This window comes from Thalassophryne amazonica, chromosome 15, assembly GCF_902500255.1.
Source record: "Thalassophryne amazonica chromosome 15, fThaAma1.1, whole genome shotgun sequence".
Taxonomy (NCBI): Eukaryota; Metazoa; Chordata; class Actinopteri; order Batrachoidiformes; family Batrachoididae; genus Thalassophryne; species Thalassophryne amazonica.
This window is the reverse complement of record NC_047117.1, coordinates 20,061,268-20,083,669: the sequence shown is the minus strand read 5'-3', so window position 1 is coordinate 20,083,669 and position 22,402 is coordinate 20,061,268. Positions and strand designations below refer to the sequence as shown.

The window sequence follows — 22,402 nt, the reverse complement described above, 5'->3', positions numbered from 1 at the left end:
TCTTCTGACGGCAGTATTTCTGTGAGGACTTGCTCCAACACTACGATTAATAAAATGGCCAGCGCTCGGCTTTTAGAAAATGTGGAATGTGTCTTTAAATGGACTGCATTTATATAGCGCTTTTCCATCTGAATCAGATGCTCAAAGCGCTTTACAGTTATGCCTCACATTCACCCTGATGTCAGGGTGCTGCCATACAAGGCACTCACTACACACCGGGAGCAATAGGGGATTAAAGGCCTTGCCCAAGGGCCCTTAGTGTTTTTCCAGTCAGGCGGGGATTTGAACCCATGATCTTCTGGACTCAAGCCCAACACCTTAACCACTAGACCATCACCTCCCCTGTCTTTAACCCTTTAGTTTTGTGCTACTTTGTTGCCACATCCAACATCACAGAACCACCCTGGGTACTGATGGGCAGGCACTCTGCCTTCACTATTAACAACAACGTGAAGGCAGAGTGGAGGCCAAGCAGTTAAGCGCAGAAGGTTCCTGGTTCAAGCCCATCCTCCATGTAATGTGGAGTTGCATCAGGAAGGGCATTGTTGTAAAACGTGTGCCAAATCTACATGCCAGTCCACCTTGGATCTGCTGTTGTGACCCTGAGCGATTAATAGTGAACGTGTGATTTATTTATTTATTTATTTTATTATGTCCGCCAAGGACGTAATAAAATCATCAGTGTTTATTTATTTATTTATTTATTTGTCTGACTGTTAGCAGGATTATGTTAAAACGTCTGCACAGATTTTGACGAAATTTTCACCACAGATAGATATTAGGCCATGAAAGACTCAGTTAAATTTTGGAGGTGATCTGGACTCTGATCCAGATTGTGGATCAAGCTTCACTTTACACAGGGTTTGAAGGATCATGTTAAAACTACTTCATGTATTGTTACCAAATTTGCACCACAGATAGATATTAGGCCATGAAAGACTCAATTAAATTTTGGAGGTGATCCGGACTCTGATCCGGATTGTGGATCAAGCTTCACTTTACACAGGGTTTGAAGGATCATGTTAAAACTACTTCATGTATTGTTACCAAATTTGCACCACAGATGCATATTAGGCCATGGAAGACTTTCATTAAATTTTGGAGGTGATCCAGATTCTAGATAGTTTTAATTTAAAGGATTTTAAGGATTATTGCCAAAAGTACTTCACGGATTCTCATCGAATTTGCACCACAGATAAATATTAGGGTCTGGAAGACTGCACTGAATTTTGAAATTTTCCACTGAAATAAATCTCCGATTGCTCTTCTTTCTATTGTCTCCAGTTTGTAAGTCACATTGGAGTTTTAATTGCAGGACTTCCCAAACTAGTAAAGATGCCGTGACTTATACTCCAGGAATACGGTAGTCCTCTATGTGCCTCAGCCAGGTGATATTTGGGTGTCCCCTAGACCTTATGCAGTTACTGGGGTTGCCATATTGCTTGCTGGATTATGCATAAGAAGTCACACCACGTGGCTGTCAGGCTGTAACTGATTTTTCTCTCACAATGGAAGTAGTATTCCTCATCCGGAAGGCTCTATTGAAGACACAGTCATTGCAGTGGTATCCAAGGATTTTTTTTTTTGGAGAGGCCTTGTACCAAAGACATCCAGTTGTTAGGTCACTGTCTGGGGTTCAGATTTACAGGCAGAAGGGTAAAACCAGAAGCCTAAAATAAATGAGGCTCCTTGTCCAAACTTATGTTGGTAGCTCAACTCGTTATCCCGCTCAGCTGCCTGCTGTATTTACTAATAAAAATAGAGGTTAAAACATTGTTAGCATTGACTGAACATTTCACCCAACCTTCCTAAGACTAGAGCATGGATGAAAGCTTATCCTAGTGTAAATACTGCTGTTTACCCACTAACAGCAAGGCTTACTAATTGTTTAATGAATTTGACTGTTTAACAGAACCACAGATATTTGTTCAAACATTCACATTATTTCTATTTTCTGAGCTCCCTGGAGTTGAAATTAATTCATAAATCGAAACTGGGAGTAAGCATAATACATGCATGCTAGCTTATGGCAGCTATCATTTCTGATGTATAGTATCATGCAAATCATCCCCCATTAAAGTAGAGACTGTTTTCAAAACAGGTATAATTTGCTGTCAGTTATAAGACAATACTTGATGGACTTCTTGTAAAAGCATCTGTGTATTCTGGGTGCAATGTTACCTACATTAGCATGTAGCTGGTGCAGAAATTAGCCTAATAGGGTGACTATGGCAGAGTCACCGAGCATGTTCATTAACCTAAAGGTTGTTAGTTTGAGTAAAATACACTGAACTCAAAATTGTTTCTGGGTGGGCAGTTGAGCATGTTGCATGGTGGCTCATGACATCCAGGTATGCTGATGTAAGGCATCATTGTAAAGCAACAGGAGCTTCTGTTCTTTGCCGGGAAGGTGTTTTAGCAGAATATTTTATTTACTATAGCTAAACTGAGAAAATGATATATGTGTGTTAATTCTGAAACAACAGACCAGGTTGGTGATTTCAATTAATACTTTAACCAGACGGCTGTAGTGATAAATGTTGTCATATATCTTGTGCTACATTGGAAGCAGACTGGTTCAGCATCCAGCCCCTTACATGTCAACAGAATAATGCCAATCCCCAAATGTGATTACGTGATCATGTGATAATTTAAGCACTGCTTGTTTATTCGTTCCTCTAAGGTCCTTTGGCTGAATTTACTTCAAACTTGCTTGTGGGTGACGTTAAATCTTACAATCAAAGCAGGAGCCACCAACCCTGCACCTAGTGATCATCTGGTCTGTTTTCTACCACTCCCCGCTCCACCCTTGTCTACTTAGCCAAGTCAGGTGCAGTTGAAACAGATGCAGGGTTTGTTGTGGCAAAAGTTAGTCATTGGAATCAAAGTTAAAAAATTTTCACATCAGTTTGCAGCAAACATGACGTACATGTGGCGGTAGGTTCTGGGATTTCCCAGGTGATGTACTCGTACAATTTAGCAAATCTGATTCGTTATGGTCAAGTTCTTGTCTGCCTCTGTGTTTGTTGGCCTACTCCTCCCAGGTCCTTTAGTTGATTTCTAGCAAACTTGGTATGTCAGTGAAGGTTTCTCTTCAAAAATTAATCTGGGCAAAGATCATGATCAGGTACTTTGATTTTCAACCCGATTTGGACCAAATGAGGCAAATATTTAGGTACGTAGATTCCAGAATTGGTCTCAGCCAAAGGTCAATCACTTGAGTGAAGGTCAAGGTTGATGAGGTGAAATGTCAGACTGCTGTATTCCTTAATGTCTTCATGCCCATGTTTATTATTACATAGTTAATTGAATCCTAAAAAAAACAAGTGAAGGAGTGTTGTTGGGAATGACTGAGAACAGAAAATGTTTGATTTGTGGAATTCCTTAAAAGAACTCATTGGTTGCTGCACAAGTGTTCCTGTCCTACGGTACAGCGTGCTAACAGTTTGTCGCTGCTTTCTCCTGTATGCGTCAGGTGTTGGCCACAGGGCTGAGCGGCCTGTATTCATCCCTGCCCACGAAGCTGGAAGTTCCCAATGAAGAGTGGCACTGCCTGAACAGGGACGACTGGCTCCGCGTGCCAACCCTCGTACAGTTCCTTAACTCCCTGGAATTCTGTAATGCAGTTATACAGGTAGAAATGTGAAACGAGGCTACATGCACACGTGATTAGAAGGGTTTCGTCCTTCTGCTGTGATGTGTGCTTTGGTATCACCCCTTCTCAGGTGGCTCACCCTAATATTCGAGACCAGCTTGTCGGCTACATCTACAATGGATTCCTTGTGCCTGTTCTAGCACCAGCTCTACATAAGGTTGGTCCTCATGTTCCTACTCTTCATTCATTTCATTCAAATGGGATAAATATTCCATGGTGAGGTGTAGAATAAAACATTTTGGATGCTCCGTGGTAAAAAGTAAGTCCTTTCCGCTGCACCCTTGTTTTCACTCAGGGATGCCATAGCAGATCCAAGGTGGATCTGCATATTGATTTTGCATACATTTTGTACCGGATGCCCTTCTTGATGCAACTTCACATTACATGGAGAAATGTGGCAGGGGTGGGGTTTGAACCGGGAACCTTCTGCACTGAAACCGAACACACTAACCACTTTGCCACCACCCCTGCTATTTTAGATGCCCTGTGGTAATTACACAAATTGTTTTAGATGGTACTTCAGCCATTCCCAAGTCATGGAAGGACTTTTATGCAAAAAGCAGAAGAAGAATATTCTGTAATATAAGAAAGTATTTATATTCCATCATTTTGGACATATTATTTAGGACATTATTTTGGTAAAATTCTTATCAAAACAATGATTTGATAACAATACACAATGGACACTAAGTACACTTTCCATTTCTGGTTTGTGTGTGTGATTGCTATAATGTGTTTTTATATATAATATTCCGTGAAGTGAATGAATAAGTAGCTCAACAGACCTTACTTGCCCAGCCAAGGTTGGTACCCATTTACAGCTTGGTATAATGAGACAATGCAGATGATGTGTATTGCCCAAGGGCACAGATCGGTAGCATGACTAAGAATCGATCCAATGTATATGTGTTGGTAGTCCAACTCCTTAACCCATTGAGCTATCTGCTCTAACATATGGCAAGGTTTAGATTTTTCATTTAGTTATTACTTCATTTGGTAATTTAAGCCACAAATACTAGTTTGGGCACCTAGTTTTCCACTGTAAAAAGATTCTTTCGGGATGGCTTAAACCCCAAATAAATACCAGTTAATAACATTCCATATAAGGCTGTGTGGGATAATAATATGTATCTTTCAGACTTTATAAAAATGTCTATGGATTATGGGCAGAATTTTACTCTAGACAGTCTGTCGCTAATACCACACTTAAGCTAGGCTATGCCATGCACATCGTTTTACCTAACTGGAGCTAGCTAACTATTTCCAGCATTATTTCTCTACATCAGCCTGCCGATTAGGATATGAAAGAGTCTCTTGTATTGAGAAGCTAACTGGTTCGTCTGTAAATTCAAAACTTGTGCATTTTGCTGTCTAACGCTGCCCACTTTGTGTCCTTGAAGCTGACTGTAGAAGAAGTGATGACCACCACAGCGTACCTTGACCTATTCTTGAGGAGCGTCTCTGAGCCGGCGCTGCTGCAGACGTTTCTGTCCTTTATTCTCCTGCACCGGCATGAGAGCGTGCACATCCTGGATACGCTGGTCAGCCGCATTAACACCCCCTTTCAGGTACGCGCTCAACCAGAAAGCTTGTTGCTCATGTTTTCCTATACAGACAAACGATGCACAGTTCGTGATGGCAGAAAACAGGTTTGAAAACTTTTCTAGAGGCACACCGTTACTTGCTCACTCGCTTATCATAATCCAAAATCAAGGCAATCACATCAGTATCTGTGTCACAGAGTTATATCAACACATTCATATTATGACAGTCATGCTTATTTTGTGTAGTAGTTGCTTTACTCACAAAGTGGCACTATTCAAACATGACCTTTGACTCGGTTTATCCTGTGCGCTATAAATTGCTGTCTGTTGCTGAGCAATTTGATAGTGAGCCGGTCTATAAAGACAATCTTATATTTCTCCTAAAGAAGGCAAAGATAAATAAAGTGGTCCCCTAATTCACCCTCAACCCAAAAGCACAAGCAAGAATGTCTGCTATGCATTCCTAGCATGTTACTCTGCTACTGTCACATGATCAAATATGACAAACTTTTGCCATATCAAATTAAAAGCTGTTATAAATCAAATCAAATCAATTTTATTTATATAGCTCCAAATCACAACAAACAGTTGCCCCAAGGCGCTTTATATTGTAAGGCAAAAGCCATACAATAATTACAGAAAAACCCCAACGCTCAAAACGACCCCCTATGAGCAAGCACTTGGTGACAGTGGGAAGGAAAAACTCCCTTTTAACAGGAAGAATCCTCCAGCAGAACCAGGCTCAGGGAGGGGCAGTCTTCTGCTGGGACTGGTTGGGGCTGAGGGGAGAGAATCAGGAAAAAGACATGCTGTGGAGGGGAGCAGAGATCAATCACTAATGATTAAATGCAGAGTGGTGCATACAGAGCAAAAAGAGAAAGAAACACTCAGTGCATCATGGGAACCCCCCAGCAGTCTACGTCTATAGCAGCATAACTAAGGGATGGTTCAGGGTCACCTGATCCAGCCCTAACAATAAGCTTTAGCAAAAAGGAAAGTTTTAAGCTTAATCTTAAAAGTAGAGAGGGTGTCTGTCTCCCTAATCCGAATTGGGAGCTGGTTCCACAGGAGAGGAGCCTGAAAGCTGAAGGCTCTGCCTCCCGTTCTACTCTTACAAACCCTAGGAATTACAAGTAAGCCTGCAGTCTGAGAGCGAAGCGCTCTATTGGGGTGATATGGTACTAAGAGGTCCCTAAGATAAGATGGGACCTGATTATTCAAAACCTTATAAGTAAGAAGCAGAATTTTAAATTCTATTCTGGAATTAACAGGGAGCCAATGAAGAGAGGCCAATATGGGTGAGATATGCTCTCTCCTTCTAGTCCCTGTCAATACTCTAGCTGCAGCATTTTGAATTAACTGAAGGCTTTTCAGGGAACTTTTAGGACAACCTGATAATAATGAATTACAATAGTCCAGCCTAGAAGAAATAAATGCATGAATTAGTTTTTCAGCATCACTCTGAGACAAGACCTTTCTAATTTTAGAGATATTGCGCAAATGCCAAAAAGCAGTTCTACATATTTGCTTAATATGCGCATTGAAGGACATATCCTGATCAAAAATGACTCCAAGATTTCTCACAGTATTACTGGAGGTCAGGGTAATGCCATCCAGAGTAAGGATCTGGTTAGACACCATGTTTCTAAGCTTTGTGGGGCCAAGTACAATAACTTCAGTTTTATCTGAATTTAAAAGCAGGAAATTAGAGGTCATCCATGTCTTTATGTCTGAAAGACATTCCTGCAGTTTAACTAATTGGTGTGTGTCCTCTGGCTTCATGGATAGATAAAGCTGGGTATCATCTGCGTAACAATGAAAATTTAAGCAGTGCTTTCTAATAATACTGCCTAAGGGAAGCATGTATAAAGTGAATAAAATCGGTCCTAGCACAGAACCTTGTGGAACTCCATAATTACCTTAGTCCGTGAAGAAGACTCCCTATTTACATGAACAAATTGTAATCTATTAGATAAATATCATTCAAACCACTGCAGCGCAGTGCCTTTAATACCTATGGCATGCTCTAATCTCTGTAATAAAATTTTATGGTCAACAGTATCAAAAGCTGCACTGAAATCTAACAGGACGAGCACAGAGATGAGTCCACTGTCTGAGGCCATAAGAAGATCATTTGTAACCTTCACTAATGCTGTTTCTGTACTATGATGAATTCTGAAATTGAGACCATTCCTTTGCAGATGATCAGTTAGCTGTTTTACAACTACCCTTTCAAGAATTTTTGAGAGAAAAGGAAGGTTGGAGATTGGCCTATAATTAGCTAAGATAGCTAAGTGTCTAATGAAAGTAACTCAGACAGAACAATCCGAGAGAGAGTCTAACCAAATACCAGCATTACTGAACGCAGCCGAACGTAAAGATATGTCTTTGGGATGGTTATGAATAATTTTTCTCTAATAGTTAAAATTTTATTTGCAAAGAAAGTTATGAAGTCATTACTAGTTAAAGTTAAAGGAATACTCGGCTCAATAGAGCTCTGACTCTTTGTCAGCCTGGCTACAGTGCTGAAAAGAAACCTGGGGTTGTTCTTATTTTCTTCAATTAGTGATGAATAGTAAGATGTCCTAGCTTTACGGAGGGCATTTTTTTATAGAGCAACAGACTCTTTTTCCAGGCTAAATGAAGATCTTCTAAATTAGTGAGACGCCATTTCCTCTCTATAAAACCCACAACAATTTGTAGTCAGTTGTGAGAATGTAGTGAATATTACAAGAACACTCACTTTAAGTGTTTAATTTAATATCTAGTAGTGGCTGAGTCATTGGCTAGCTAGCTGTAGTGTTAGCTTATGGCGGCAAACTTTCCAAACCTCCAGTCGGCACCTGTTGGTGTCATCTAATGGCCACCTCCCAACATTTTAAAACAGATGTGCAAATGATATTTTTTAAAGTTTTAGGTAGAACTGAATCACGAGTGTGAAAACACAAATGCTGCTGTTTGACTGTGTAAATGTCTTATGAGTTCTCCTCCAGTATTTGCCAACTGTCACGTTTGATTAACTTCTTTGCTTGTAACTTAAAAAAATAAAAAATTTTTTACATTTTAATCTGTAGCCTAATAAATCTACGGTTGGGATGACTAGCTGTCATAGTCGACAACGACTAGCTAGTACCCCACTAGTGAACAAATTTTCTTTTAGTCAACAAGTTGGATAATTGGACCTATTGGACCATTGGAGAAAAAAGAAGAATCCTGGTCGCCAAAGAAGCGACAAACATGAACGAAAACAAAATTCTAACCTGCAACGGCATAATGCACAACCTCACCACTAGATGATGCTAAATTCTGCACACTGTAGCTTTAAGGGCTTTGAACATACATATTTGCACATATAGTTCAGCAATTTGAAACTTCTTTGATTTATTATTTACTGTCAAGATTAGTGACCAATGTTACCTGAGTAGTCCATTAATGATTTTCAGTAGTTGTCCTAACTTGAGGTAAAACTGCCTAAAATCTTCCTTCTGTGTTGTGTTCTTTTGCTGTTTAACATGTCAACAGGAGTGACTGTACCACTGGAGGAAAAAAGTCTCAGATACTTGATCTTTACACTCTGAATAATTTTTCTTTTTTCTTTCTGTCCATCCATTGGACGCACCAGTTGGGCACCGTGTCACTGGCACTCTTCCGCACTCTTATTGGCTTATACTGTGAAGACGTGATGCTGCAGCTCATTCTGAGGTGGGTGGTTTACACACAGACCGATTCCAGTTCTGAAGTGTGGATGGTCTGTTAGGTTGATGATGTTGATGATTTTACTCTTGGCCTCCCGCTGTGCAGAGCTCCTCCCACTACCTCCCTAACAACATTCTCCACCGTCTACCTCTCCAGGTACCTGATCCCGTGTAATCACATGATGTTGAGTCAGAGGCGTGTGGTGAGGGAGAGGGACTGCTACTCTGTGTCAGCAGCCAGGTTCCTGGCATTGACGCCATCCTGCTGCTCGCCTGAACATAGCCCCCCGCCCCTCAGACAGCTCGACTCCATCCTCTGGTACAAAGGTGCTGAAAATCCCAACAACCCTGGTCCCACAGGTGAGAGCGCACTTTGTAATAAATGGTCACAGCTGATTAAACGGAGTGAAATTTGATGGTGGGACTCAGGGAGAGAGAAAAAAGACAAGAGGTCAAGGTCACTGGACTGTACTTTATAAAAATCTTGTGGGTGCAGTAACGTCTTTCCGCATTGCCTGATTGTGTCCAAACTTAACATGTGTATTAGGCATGGTGACCCCAAGACGCTTATTGATTTTGGGGTCAAAATTACTGAAGTGTACTTTGTAAAAGCCTCCTGCAGAAAAATGTCACTTGTCAGTGTAAGCTTAACGTTTACCCAGGGTGACAGGAGTCAATGCAGATTATGCACCCGTTGATTCTAATAGTAACACAAGCGAGAAATGTTTCAAGTGAACCAGCTCCGAGTCCCAGACCTGACCGGACCTGTCCTGAATGGTGTATTATGAGTTATACAGGGTAGATCAGTGAAAACACAATGACAGCATTTCATCCAGACTTTGAAATGGCTTTTGTGGTTGTTTTGTTTTGTTTGACATTTAAATGCCCGACAGGGTTAGTTCAGCAAATATGCCTATTCATCCTTCCATCTGAGCAATGAGAAATGAAAACATAACAGAGGACAAACAGAAACTAATTTGTGAAGTTAGTCACAAAGGCTGCGACGAGTAAAACCTCAAATATGATACAAAGACTAGATTTCATGAACCGATGACTTCACACAGTGAAATGCAAGATGTTTACTTGCCTTTAACATAAAACAGACCTTTACAAGTATTTCATCATATACTTTATTTTTTAAGAATCCACATATGTTTTTTTTTTTTCCCAGAAGAGAAAGACTGTGTCCTGGAAGGAGACGGCTCAGGTAACTCCTGTGTCATCGGCTCGGAAATCTACCTGGATGTTAGTTACCTCCATTACCTGTACGATGCCCGTCTGAGCATCAGCGGCTGCCTGCGGGCCTGCCAGGTTTGGTCAGCCCTGTACGATGGCGAAGACCCCCCTCCTGAGATGTACCAGCCGGGGGTGCTTGAGGAATCAGGACTCAAGAGTCTGCCGGCCATCCCAGCAATCAGAAATGTTCCACAGCAGCTGGTAAAGCGTATTCAGCCCTGTCTGTCCTCCAACACGCCCCTGCAGGAGCTGGAGTGGGACGATAGTTATGACGCGTGCCCGGTCCAGGCCGCAGAGGATGAACGCAAATCTCCGCACACGGTGGCGGAGCCCCCGAAACACATCCAAGAGATGAGGAGAACAGCCATCATGCTCGTAAAAGGTTCTTACATTGAGGAGTCTGAATTCCAGGACGATGTCTTGGTTTACGACCTTGTTGCCAAGAAGAACACCAAAGAGGTCAATCGTGGAATGCACAATCCTGGAGGGGTGGAGTCTGAGGGAACCCGACCGGACTCTGCCGACGTTCCCTTGAAACACAGACTACCGCACCCAGTTTCCCCCGCAGGTGATAATGGCAAGAATAGTTTGGACAAAAAGACCAGCGGGGCGGCCGAGTTGGGTGATGACCTTTTGTCTCAGTATGAGGAGCTCATTCGGACACTGGACGCCAATGCAGGTAGAAAACCAGCGAAAGCTGATGGAGATCCACAGAAGCCCATCGCAGCTATGGAAGAGGAGGAGGAGGAGGAGGAGATGGATTTCACCTCCTTCTCTGCAGACACACCGGAGCCAGAGAAAGTGCAAATACCATTTGGAACCAAGGTTCGTGCTGGAAGTCGAAGCCATTCGGTGCCTTTTACAGGTAAGTCATTGAGGCAATTTGTTCAGCAAAGATATCCACTGGTTGGATCCTTGAATTGAAAAACTTGTGGTGGCTGTGTTTGTAGGTCCATTTGTCAGTGTGCTCTTGTCCCGTCTGGAGAACATGTTGTCCAACTCGCTTCACGTTAATTTGCTGTTGACGGGTATTTTGGCCCAGCTGGCAGCCTACCCTCAACCTCTGCTGCGTTCCTTCTTCCTCAACACCAACATGGTCTTCCAGCCGACCGTTCGATCCCTGTACCAGGTGACTGTCATCCACTTTCCTTGTAGGTTGTCATAACCCCCAAAATAACAATGAGTAAACTAGAAGAACACTCAGAAGAGCGCAGCTTCCATCAAGGTCCTGAACACCTTAATCTAGCAGATTGGTCCTGGTTTCTTTTTGAGACTTTTCATAAAAATCTGTGAAATTCTGTTCATTAGTAAACTTCAGCCCCTCAGTTTATAACTATTGCTTAGATTTGCGCAAAGATTTATAAATATATTTTAATTAGAAAATAGATTATCTTACGATGTTGTAAAACGTCAACTCCTCCATTTTGATCTCCTCCAAATTTATGGACTTTATTTCTGGACAGGCCGAGCCTTTTTCATAGTTATGTATCATGGAATTCTTTCTTGTCGCTAGAAATACTACTGAAACTAATAAATATTACTATCGTCGCTTAGTGAGCACTAGAACCTATGTGAATTAGAAAGAACTGCATGATTCTATCTTATTTAAATAAATGTGTGAACAAATTGAAAGTTGTAGGGAATAACAAACCCTCAACTGTTGTATTTTCTTCTCATTTTTATCTTAATCTTACAGTGATTTCTCCATTTCATTAATGCTACTGTCACATTATCGAATCACAATTTGAATTTTGTCCTGTAGCTGTTATGTTGTCGGTGTGTAGAGCTCATCATATGCAACATTACAACTGCACAGTTATTAAACTATGGTAAAATTAGCAACAATGTTGCAACTTGATGTTACCCAATAAAACACGTATTCAAAGAATACATTATTTGTATACATATATGCTAGCTGAAAAGTTTAGTTTCTGAGCCATGTACGTACTGAGCAACTAAGTTGTCGTGAAGAGCGATTGTAGCAAGTGGAACTAGCATGACCTAGCTATCTACTGTGACTAGTGCCCAATAATAAAGTTGCATCAGCGTACAACTTACTATGAAATCTGTTTTTAGCACAATTTATACTTAATTCAAGCTAAATTTTACAATTAAAAACAAAAAATCAATTTATTTATAAGGTTGTCAACATGTCCACAAATTTTGGTAGTTCCCACTTCAGCCAGCAGGAGGGTGGCAGCCATTGGAAGTACTAACAACACATTTTGCAACAGTGGTGTCACCAGTGTTGCCACAGTTACTTTGATAAAGTAATCCAATTACTGATTACTCCTTGAAAAGTAACTTAGTTACTTTACTGATTACTCAATTGTAAAAGTAACTAAGTTAGATTACTAGTTACTTTTTAGTTACTTTTCCCAGCTGCCGACAACAACCCTCTGCCACCTCAACATGACAATGATACTTGTTTTGCCAAAACTCACTTTATAGTCACCCTTTCTTGACTTCAATGAAAATAAATACTTGTTTTATAAAAAGTAAAATAAAGACCTCTTTCTTGACCTCGTATTTAACTGTTGACAGCACTGTAACAGTAAAACTTGCAATTTCTAACCTACATTGTTTATAAATGTAACTATTAAATTCTTTCTAACATTTAAATTCTCTCTAAACATTTTACTTGTCGAAATTATTATTATAAGTAGTATTAGTAGTTGTAGTAAAAAACGGCTTCATCTAGGGGTGTTGTGGGGGTGGGAGCACATCCCTGCCCCACGCCCCCATTCCATCTGGATTCGCCCCTGATTTGGTGTTTGAGCACAAAGAATGGATAACATTTATTTATGCAGAAAACATGACCAGATTTACAGGTAAGAAAGTTTTATTGCGTTTTCACATTATGTGGTCCTCAGAAAGAGAGTTTAGGTGCATTTGAGTGGAAAATAGTGTTAGTTGTTGACGCGTCGCGGAGGATCAGCTGTTTTTAGCAGCAGATACTGAGCGGCTCAGCTCAGAATTCTAAATAAAGGAGAAAAAAGCATAAAAATGTCTTTGTAAAGCTCAGTGCACGTGTGCTGTTGTCACTGCGCTTTAAGAGGTGAGGACGAGTTGTAGCTGCTGAAAAAAACCGTGGATGAAAAGCTCACAGCTCGCTTAAAGTGGGCAGTTCAGTTGAACCCCGACACCCTGCCCACGGACCAAGTTTAATGCTGCTATCGACCCACAATGCAAAAATAATAGTAACGCACAGTGACTTGGAGAAGTAACTTTAATCTGATTACTGTTTTGGAAAGATGAACGCGTTAGATTACTTGTTACTAAAAAAAGTGGTCAGATTAGACCACTTACCGGCATCACTGGGTGTCACAATGTCATACCAGCATTATGATGAATGCCCACTGCAAGCCAGGGCCAGATATGGCCAGAAACGTGATATATATGTAATTCAGACAAATGAATGGACCAGCTGTTAACCTGCACTGCTATGTGGGTAGTAAAATTGGCACGTTTCACTACCTCTTGACACTCCATGTTGCTTATGTATCTCATAATGGCAACGATCTTCCGTAACACCGTACTATGGTTCACACCATAGGTTACCTTCCGAAGAATGCAAAGATATCAGATATGAAAGTTATTTGTTAAATGTAGTTAAATAATGTTGATAATATTACTGTCTTAACAGCCGTGATGGAGGACGTCACGATGGTAGCCACTAGGATGTCAAGTTGGATAAATCGGAACAGTTCTGGAGCAAAAATTAAAAGAAAATCCAACATGACCAGTTTCAAATCATTTTATCCCAATTGAAGCTCATAATTTCACACTTGGAAAAGTCTCATGAATGTAACTCGAGCCCCTTGTCATCAACATACGCCACCTATAGGAGAGGAATATAATAGCAAGGAATGCAGTTCTGAGAGAAGACGAATCGACCACACGGGCAGTGAATTTGCTTAAATGTTATAATTTGCAACAAGAAACTTTTATTTGTAAGGGTTTTTTGGCATTAATTACAAATGCTGAAACATGAATTTAATGAGCCACTATAACAGCTTCAGCTACAACAGTGTGACTGCTGTCCACATAAACATAATTATGATAATCTGTGTTTGCTTTCAGGTACTTGCCACTGTGAAGAACCAGATAGAGCAGCTGGCTGCGAGCACAAAGGACTTTCCAGAGCTGATCACTGCCGCCCAACACTGGCTGCTGGCCAGAGAGACTTTGTTCAGAGCAGCAGGTGACGATCGCCTCGCATATTAATTTTTTTTTTTTTCTACAGCAGCTGTGGTTACACTCTGTGGTTCCACAGTACAGGTCATGCATGAAAGCGCGCATATGGCAAATTCTCATTTCCATTCTAATTCGAAACCCAGCAGTTTTATTGCAGAAAATACTGATGACATTTTAGCTGTCATGCATTTGCAAATCCATTATGAGGTGAATTAAATGGGACTAAGAAAGCGTCACACTCTGTTAAACACGGCGCTTTATCTTCTAATATTGACATGGATGCATTCTGATTAACTCTAAAGTATGCATAGTGAACACATTAATGAAATTAGACTGATATCAAATGAATGCTTTTCAATACACAGTGCTGAGATTGTTACCTTCTTAATTACTCATTTGTAGGTTTCTGTACATTTGTTACATTTAGTTGTTTCAGACGTCCATGCAAAATTTGATGTAAGATAGAAGCGGTTCATGTAAACATTAAATGTAGTTTACAGCTTCAGAAAACAGAAAAACCTGCCGCCAAATTCCTCCAAGTGGAAAACTTTTAAGACAGTGTGTATTCACTATAATTTGCATTTTGATTTCTGTTGGGATCCAGAATAAATTTTTCTTGGTTCTTGACTTTGTAGTTGAGGAACATCTCCTAATAAGCCCTCAGACTTTTTGGTGTGGTTTTATTTTCCCACATGGCTTAAGAGTTGCATAAAAACACAGGATTTTAAAGCAAATTTTTTTAGTTGGTTCCTTGAGTCTTTCATTATTCCTGAATGCTGATATCATTAAGAGGAACCTCTGTATTTGTAACTTATAGATGTGTAACTGCTCCTCCTTAGACAAAAGTGGCGGCGGTCACAGAGGCTCCGCTCACAGCGAGTCAGGACGGATCTTGAGGAGTTCACCCCCACCTAAACCCAAAGCCATCTCTCTGGATCGGACAGACGTTTTCGCTACCGTCCTCTTCACAGAGTTCCTCAAAGAGTTGGCTGCCATTGCACAAGAGCACTCCATTTTATCGTACATTCCTATGGAAGAGTAACGGCGTCCCAGCAGACCTCTGTGATGTGTCCGAGCTCAACTTCTTAAGACTTCAAAGCACAACTTTATAAGGAATCTTCTTATATCCAATGATTTTCTATACAACTATTTTAAAAATGACAGAGTATTTATTTTCTGAACAATCAATTTCATGTACTTTTTAAAAAATTTTCCAGGCATTCAGATTTTTTTATTTTTTGGCTGGAAAGTTGTGACCCATTTTCTGAAACCTGTACCAGCAGATAATAATCCTCCTGAGTGGGCAGCTCCATGCCACCAACCAAAGATGGCAGAGAATGATTTTAAGTTGCACAGCAGCTTTTAGCGATTAACTCAGCTAAATTATGTGCAATTTGTCTTCATGCAAGCCTTCCGATCCTCCTGGTCATCGTGGTTCCGCCCTATTCTGAATGTTTTCTTCTTATTTCTAGGAACCATAACTGAGCAGCGTTTGTGTATTTTTACAATTTTGCTTTTGAGCTGGCAGCAGAAAAATCTAATTTTCTATCGTAAAGATGCATCAAACTGATCTTGTTCTTTAGCCTCACGCGACTGTTATGTGACCAGAGGTGAAAGGTTTCCAGGAATTAGCAGATTTCCAAACCTATACGTTTATTGTATATTGTGATGTTGATATGGCGTGTTTCACATATGTGTAGTTAACGTTAGCATATGCTAACTGCAACACTGAGGGTGTTTTTGCATTTTCACTGCAAAATATATGATGTGTATCTTCTCTGTGCAGAGAAAATCTTATCCAGAGGAAAGAAATGCGCACCGCAGAGGCACACGGTAGTGTTAAAAGTTTTTGACCTTTGACCGCATAAATCTGGCAACCTCTGTAAAATACAGCCAATGAGAGTAGAGATGAGACGGTACGCCAGAGGACAGGCTAATGTTAACAACATCTGTGTCAAAATTAGTTTCCAATCAACACAGACTTAAAAAAAACAAACAAACAAACCTTGACGGAGAAATGTCAGTTTTCAAATGCAGTTTTCCAGTTTGTTATAAATGTAAAATAAGTGCAGTTATGCTAATAGCATGGCTAAGAACAGATTGCAGTAGGGTGTTGGTTTCCACTCTTGCGCTGCTGTACGCCATGTATTGCTTGTGGCCAATGAAGAGTTATTGGTGATGAAATAAAGTGGAGGCTTTTTGATGTACCAGGTTGCACCCCAGCCAACGTTTAACAGTAGCTCGTCTCCTTTTAAATCAAGAAACAAACTAATTTGAGCACATAAAACCTTTGTGTTCTTCTTCTGGGTTTGTTCTACGCTGCTTTATCTGGTTTTATATGTGGGATCACCCCCAGTGTCAAATGTAATAGGTATTAGCCACAGAACTGTTTATGTACGCGTACACTGGTCTAGAAGACACCAGTGTGCAGCAGTGCAAAAATAAAAACCATATTTACCTACAGGACCTCACTAGTATTTTGCTTGAATACTATTATATTAATTTAATATAAACCTTACATGATATACATAATATTTGTCAAGGTATAAGGAAGTGTGATAATTGGTACAGGAGTACGCTCCACATTCATATTTGGGTAATTCCTGGAAAACTTTCATGTGATTAAAACGGCTTGTTTTTGTTGTTAAATTTCTCACCTGAGATGTCCTTTAACAATGTCATTAATATTTTTCTTCTAACTCATAATGGTACCTCGGGAGATTTTTAGTGCACAATCTCTTACCAGTCCTTTAAACAGCCTTGAGTTGAGAAATGCACAATACACTACTATCTCAAAACATCAATATCTATATAATAACTAATGTTCTCATTCTGTAAAACTCTACAGATCAATGCATCAAAAAAAACAAAAAACATTTGCCTTACTTCATGTTTTTGTAATGTACATATTGTAAGAAGACGTTTAATGGCCTTCAGAATTATGCAAATTCAGCATATTTTAAGGGTGTAGTTAAGTTTTGCATTGTGTATTGTCCAAATGGGAATGGTTCTGATTTTTATTTTATAGTTTATATTGCCATGTTTTCTTTACAATAGTTTTTAGTTGTCATGGATTTTCATTATATTCTGTGGAGGCATTGTGTTTTGTGGTGTTTTTAGTGAGTTTGGCTTACTGCTGTTCACAGAATTGTAATTTTACTTCTGTTCAAATGTATGGAGGGTAATCGTTCTTAAATTATTTCTATAATCATAGGAGTCCAGCTGAGCTATTACACGTGGGTTTCTGGTATGTTTTAAGATATTTCCCGATGAGATATTAAATGAATTCTTCAGAAAGGAAATACTTTCACTGCAAAACACGAAATCTTGCCAAAACATATGCATATGTGTAATTCATAGTCTAAATATCAAATATGCACTTAATATAAGACAAAATCACTGAAGTAAAATTTCAGTAAGATAAAGGACTTAAGATAATACTCGTACATCTTAAAAAACTTAAGTGAAAGAATCTTGGAAATAAAGATCAAAATGTTTCCTCAGCTAACTTCAAAGCCTTATTTTGAGTACAGTATTTTGCATCTCTAAAAACAAGTAATTATTCACAACTGCAAGTTTTGCTTGTCAAGAGAAATTGCTGTGCGTCTATGACAAAACCTTCCACATCCTAAAATTCTCTCAAAATTTAAATTTATATTCATTTATATACAGTAATACCTGCCAAAATAAATATATAGATGAATAAAACCATGCATTTCTGATACATTTCCTACTTGAAACCCAAAATTTTGTAAAAACAAAAAATATAACAGAAGTCCTAAAATGCTCATATCGCCCTCTAGATGGTGACAAAAGCTGCTCAAATATGCGCCTGCTTATTCGACAAGTTAACTTTTGGTGAAAATAAGATGGACTGACTGCCAAAAATAAACTTACAGTTGTCCTTTTTGCCCTTATGGCCAATTAACTTGTATCTAATTGAAATTTTGCATGTGACTTTGTCTTGCAGGAAGTTAGATTTGATTTTTGATGAAAAATTAGACAAATACACTTGGTAAGATAATTGCATTTTTTGCAGACTTTAAATTGTTGCCTAAACTTTTTTGTTCAACGTTTTGCATGTTTGATAGCAGGTATGAATGGCAGTAATACAAAACTATCAATTTCCATTTTAGAATTACTCAAAAGCATAAAGAGATGTCTGCAGTAGCCAAAGATGCAACATGTATTTGATCAAAAATGGTGTGACATGCCAAACTGCCTTCATGTTAACAATAGTGGCTTAAATAACACACACCCATTTTTATGGAGAGATTGTCTCGTTTTTTTTTCTTCAACAAAAGCAAGCAATGACATGAAAAGTTGCAATCAGAGAGAGAATGTTTGCAGACAAAATTCTACAATGGCTCCACTTGTAAACCAGCTTGGTGCAGCTAAGGGCCTCTTCACACATAGTACGAATGTGGCCGAATTGCGCACGAAGCAGGAATTGTATGCAATTCATGTAAAATCAGAGCTGCCTCCAACGCCTCATACACCTGTTGCTATGTACAATTATTTGCGCACACCAGGGGCTGACAGAGTGCGCCGTGAGAGCCCATTCGATCCCTCTTGCGGCAGGTGTCAGCCAAATTCCAGGTGACACAGACAAACATCTAATACCGTTAGCTTGGCACTTAGAAAATGTTTGGCTATTCATGCTGTTAGGACAAAAACAGTCAGCAGACAATCACTTTGGAGCTGGCTGTGAAATTTGTGTAAGTGCCCCCATGACTGTGAAGTTGTCAAGTACACATGTGGCGTGCCAGAGTATCCCCCCCCCCAACATGTTTTGTGTGTGAATCACGTGTATTGCGTCCCCCCCATCTGTAAAATGTGGCATGCACAGAATGGTACGGTGTATGCGCTGGACGGACAGGGGGTGTGGCCGCCAAGAGCAGCAGCAGCTGTTGAGATCTCTGGTTCTGGACGTCCCAGCTGGGGAACACGTGTCGTGTTTTAAAGGACATGACCTCACAACTGTCCATTGTGACGCGTGTGTGTCTGCTTGTTGTTCTCACGTGGACATGCATAAAAACATATCACTGTTGTGATGGGCTCCAGCGAACCCACGGTGCACACACTGACAGGCTCCCCTGGGTGAAACGGACCGTCAGATCATAAGGCAGCGGGCAATCTGAATGTCACGTTACCCACGTGAGCTCTGGTCCACATGATGCGGTGTCTGTCCTGCACCGCGCTGTTCACAGGACACACGTGTCGGGCCTGACACACTGGGCCAGCAGATGTGGACATAAGAGCGCATCAACTGCTCCATTCATGTCATTTCATGACTGTACATCTGTGACCATGGTAAATGCACTGCATTTATATAGTGCTTTTCCATCTGCATCCGACGCTCAAAGCACTTTACAGTTATGCCTCATATTCACCCTGATGTCAGGGTGCTCCCATACAAGGCGCTCACTACACACCGGGAGCTGTTTTGCTGTGATTCACCCTGATTCTTACTTATTCGTGTTGTGTGAAGGGGCCCTTAAATTTGAGTTGTAAAGATATAAAGTAAATTGATGAAGAGCCAAATTTCCTACCAAGGAATTGTGTAATAATGAAAATGTTTTTGATGCTGTTGAGATGTCTGCAGAAATAACAGAAGCTACATGCACTTTTACTTTGACAGGATGAAAACAATTTTCTCTGTACATAGACGTGTGTGACATAGCTGATTAGCGGTTGCACTTGAGCACTTCTGGTCTGTGATGTATAATCCTATTTAAATCCAGTCACTTATGACTTGATTGTGAGCAGCCAGAGCGGCAGTTTGTGAGACGCTGTTGAGCGTCGGCATTTTTGGAAATAAAATTGTTACGATCGTTTGAATTTTTGATGTCTTTCTCTCTGGTAAAAGAATGTTGCAGAGCTTTATTTGCCTTTTCATCATAAAGTGTCGCTGTGCGCCGAGGCGAACCAGAGCAACAATCTCCATTTCAGCACAGTGGCACAAAATGGGTATTTAAACTAAAACCATTCGTTCTGACACCGTTTAGCCTTTTTTCTGTCTGACCAGGTTGTTTTTGTTGTGTGTTGCTGGTGTATGTGTGTGCCTCTTCTTAATAAAGACAACTTCTGTTAATGTGTGTAATGTTCTTCCAGATAAGAAACGGACCTAAAATTAAATTGTACTTAAACGTCCAACATTAGTTTTGATTTAAGTGCAGTTGGGTTGTAAGTGGGTTATAAAGTTACACTTTAATCTGCAGTGTGACTGTACATAATTCAACATTTCTATGCCGGGTGGGCTCGTCATATTTCTGACCAATCACAAACAAGCTGGTGTTGATGAGGTTAGATCATTTTCAGAAGAGTATTTAAGTGCAGAAATGCATTTTATAGGTTGACATTACTCATGTTGTGCACATTCGAGGCCCTGCAGAAAACATACTCGACTTTTTCCTCTGTGCTCTGACCAGAAGAGGGCGCTCACTGATCACACTCATGCTTGGACATCTGAAGGCATAGACCATGTCAGCAATATAATCTACCTCAGTGATTTTCAGGCCTCATAACTGCTCATAATGACCAATACAGCTGCGGTCAACAGGACACACAGATGTATATTTCTGTGCAACACCCATCGTTTTTACCTGAGGCAGTTTTCCTGTTTTATCTAACGTCTACATTTTTCAAGCAAAATTCCCTTTTTTCCAGTGAAACATAACTTTGTGTTACACCTCGAAAATAGAAGCTGCAGACACTTCCAGTGTTCAGGCTCCTGAAGTGATGCTCTCTGATGGTTTATTAATTTTCAGAACTTTCTTCTTGTCCGGTCACTACACTATTTACAAAAATGACAACTTCTCAGCAGCTCTCGCTCTCTTCTCTTACCTTTTTTTAATGCTACAGCATGTAGAATTTAGTGCCATCTAGTGATCAGTTTGCAGATTCCATTATGCTGTCACTGCTCACACTTTTCCTTCCATGTATTTGCATCTATGGCGACGGGGATTCACGTTCCTTTGCCTTCTCTTGTGATAAGTAATGTATTTCACAAAAAAATGAAATGTTGCTCAACCTTGTTAGCTTGTACTAGCAACTAGCTGACAGCATGTAGAGAAGCAACCACAGAGTCCTCATCTCTTCAGTCCACCGTCTGCACTGCAAAATGTGAAGAACAAGGTAAGTATGTCCCTTTTGGGTTACTGTATAAACATGGCAGGTAAACTATAGACGGTTATGATGCTGATGAATGCTCCCAAATCCTGCATGCTGTGGCTTTAAGGATGAGCTGTGGAAATTGCCACCTGTGTCACAGATACTCCAGGTATCTGCGTGCTGACACAGGCATAAAATATCACTGACATGCCGTTTGGCTCTCTGTCCTTAAGAAGTCATCTTCTGCAGAATCTCCCGCAGCATGAGCGGATTTGCCCGGCCTTTGGTCTCCCTTTGAACGAGGCCCATCAAGTTGTTCAGAACTTTCTTGTTGCCATGTCTGATGGCGTGAACCTGCAGAGAGACACAACAAACATCATGCACCTTCAACACATAATCATGCATTAATAATGGAGGTGTGAGCCCTCACCTCATCAGGGTGCGAGTCCACCACCTTCTGGCAGATTCTATGCAGCTGTGCAGGGTCACTAATGATTCCCAAGTCCTGCTCCTGCATAATCTGAAAGGCGGTCTTCTCTGGTGATCTCCACATCTCCTGCCACACCTGAGAGTTGCGACGAATGGAGAAAACACAGGTGAGAACCAGAAAATGCAGACACACTAAAAGGGAGATGTGAGTGACAGAAAGTAGGAGATAAGTGCAGGGTTGGTGCAGCTGACTGGCCTGTTTGGCAGCTGTCGAGGAGATGCGTCCTGTTTCCTGGAGTTCCAGCAGCTCAGCCAAGGCAGACGGTGAGACCGGGCTGGAAGCAAATGAACGGCAGATTAAATTACAGATAAAATGGAAGAAATTGGAGATAAACACAGATGGGAAAAGGAGACTAAATGACAGAGTGCTGCAGCAAAAGATTTAACATTTGTGCTTTGACTGTAATGTTGGTGTTTTGTGTCCCCCCCCTCCCTTTTGTTATTCTCCAGGCTACCACACAGTGTAACGCAAT

At 40.5% G+C, this 22,402-nt stretch overlaps 2 protein-coding genes across 3 annotated transcripts in view; one reads left to right on the top strand and one right to left on the bottom strand.

The window, feature by feature from the left end:
- Positions 1 to 18,461, top strand: part of fam160a1a (family with sequence similarity 160 member A1a) — a 54,140-nt gene extending 35,679 nt beyond the window's left edge. For both annotated transcript variants that reach the window (XM_034188379.1, XM_034188380.1), the window contains 9 exons: positions 3,476 to 3,634; positions 3,726 to 3,812; positions 5,056 to 5,223; positions 8,822 to 8,901; positions 9,052 to 9,254; positions 10,066 to 10,995; positions 11,081 to 11,259; positions 14,214 to 14,334; positions 15,167 to 18,461. In XM_034188379.1, coding sequence (XP_034044270.1) covers positions 3,476 to 3,634; positions 3,726 to 3,812; positions 5,056 to 5,223; positions 8,822 to 8,901; positions 9,052 to 9,254; positions 10,066 to 10,995; positions 11,081 to 11,259; positions 14,214 to 14,334; positions 15,167 to 15,369 — 2,130 coding nt within the window. In that variant the 3' untranslated portion in view covers positions 15,370 to 18,461. The remainder of the gene's footprint in view (positions 1 to 3,475; positions 3,635 to 3,725; positions 3,813 to 5,055; positions 5,224 to 8,821; positions 8,902 to 9,051; positions 9,255 to 10,065; positions 10,996 to 11,080; positions 11,260 to 14,213; positions 14,335 to 15,166) is intronic.
- A 1,896-nt stretch (positions 18,462 to 20,357) lies between these two features.
- The window catches only part of gatb (glutamyl-tRNA(Gln) amidotransferase, subunit B), a 47,582-nt gene continuing 45,537 nt past the window's right edge, over positions 20,358 to 22,402 (bottom strand). The window contains exons 11-13 of the mRNA XM_034188362.1: positions 22,126 to 22,204; positions 21,871 to 22,005; positions 20,358 to 21,794 (exon numbers count right to left, since the gene is read on the bottom strand). Coding sequence (XP_034044253.1) covers positions 21,669 to 21,794; positions 21,871 to 22,005; positions 22,126 to 22,204 — 340 coding nt within the window. The 3' untranslated portion in view covers positions 20,358 to 21,668. The remainder of the gene's footprint in view (positions 21,795 to 21,870; positions 22,006 to 22,125; positions 22,205 to 22,402) is intronic.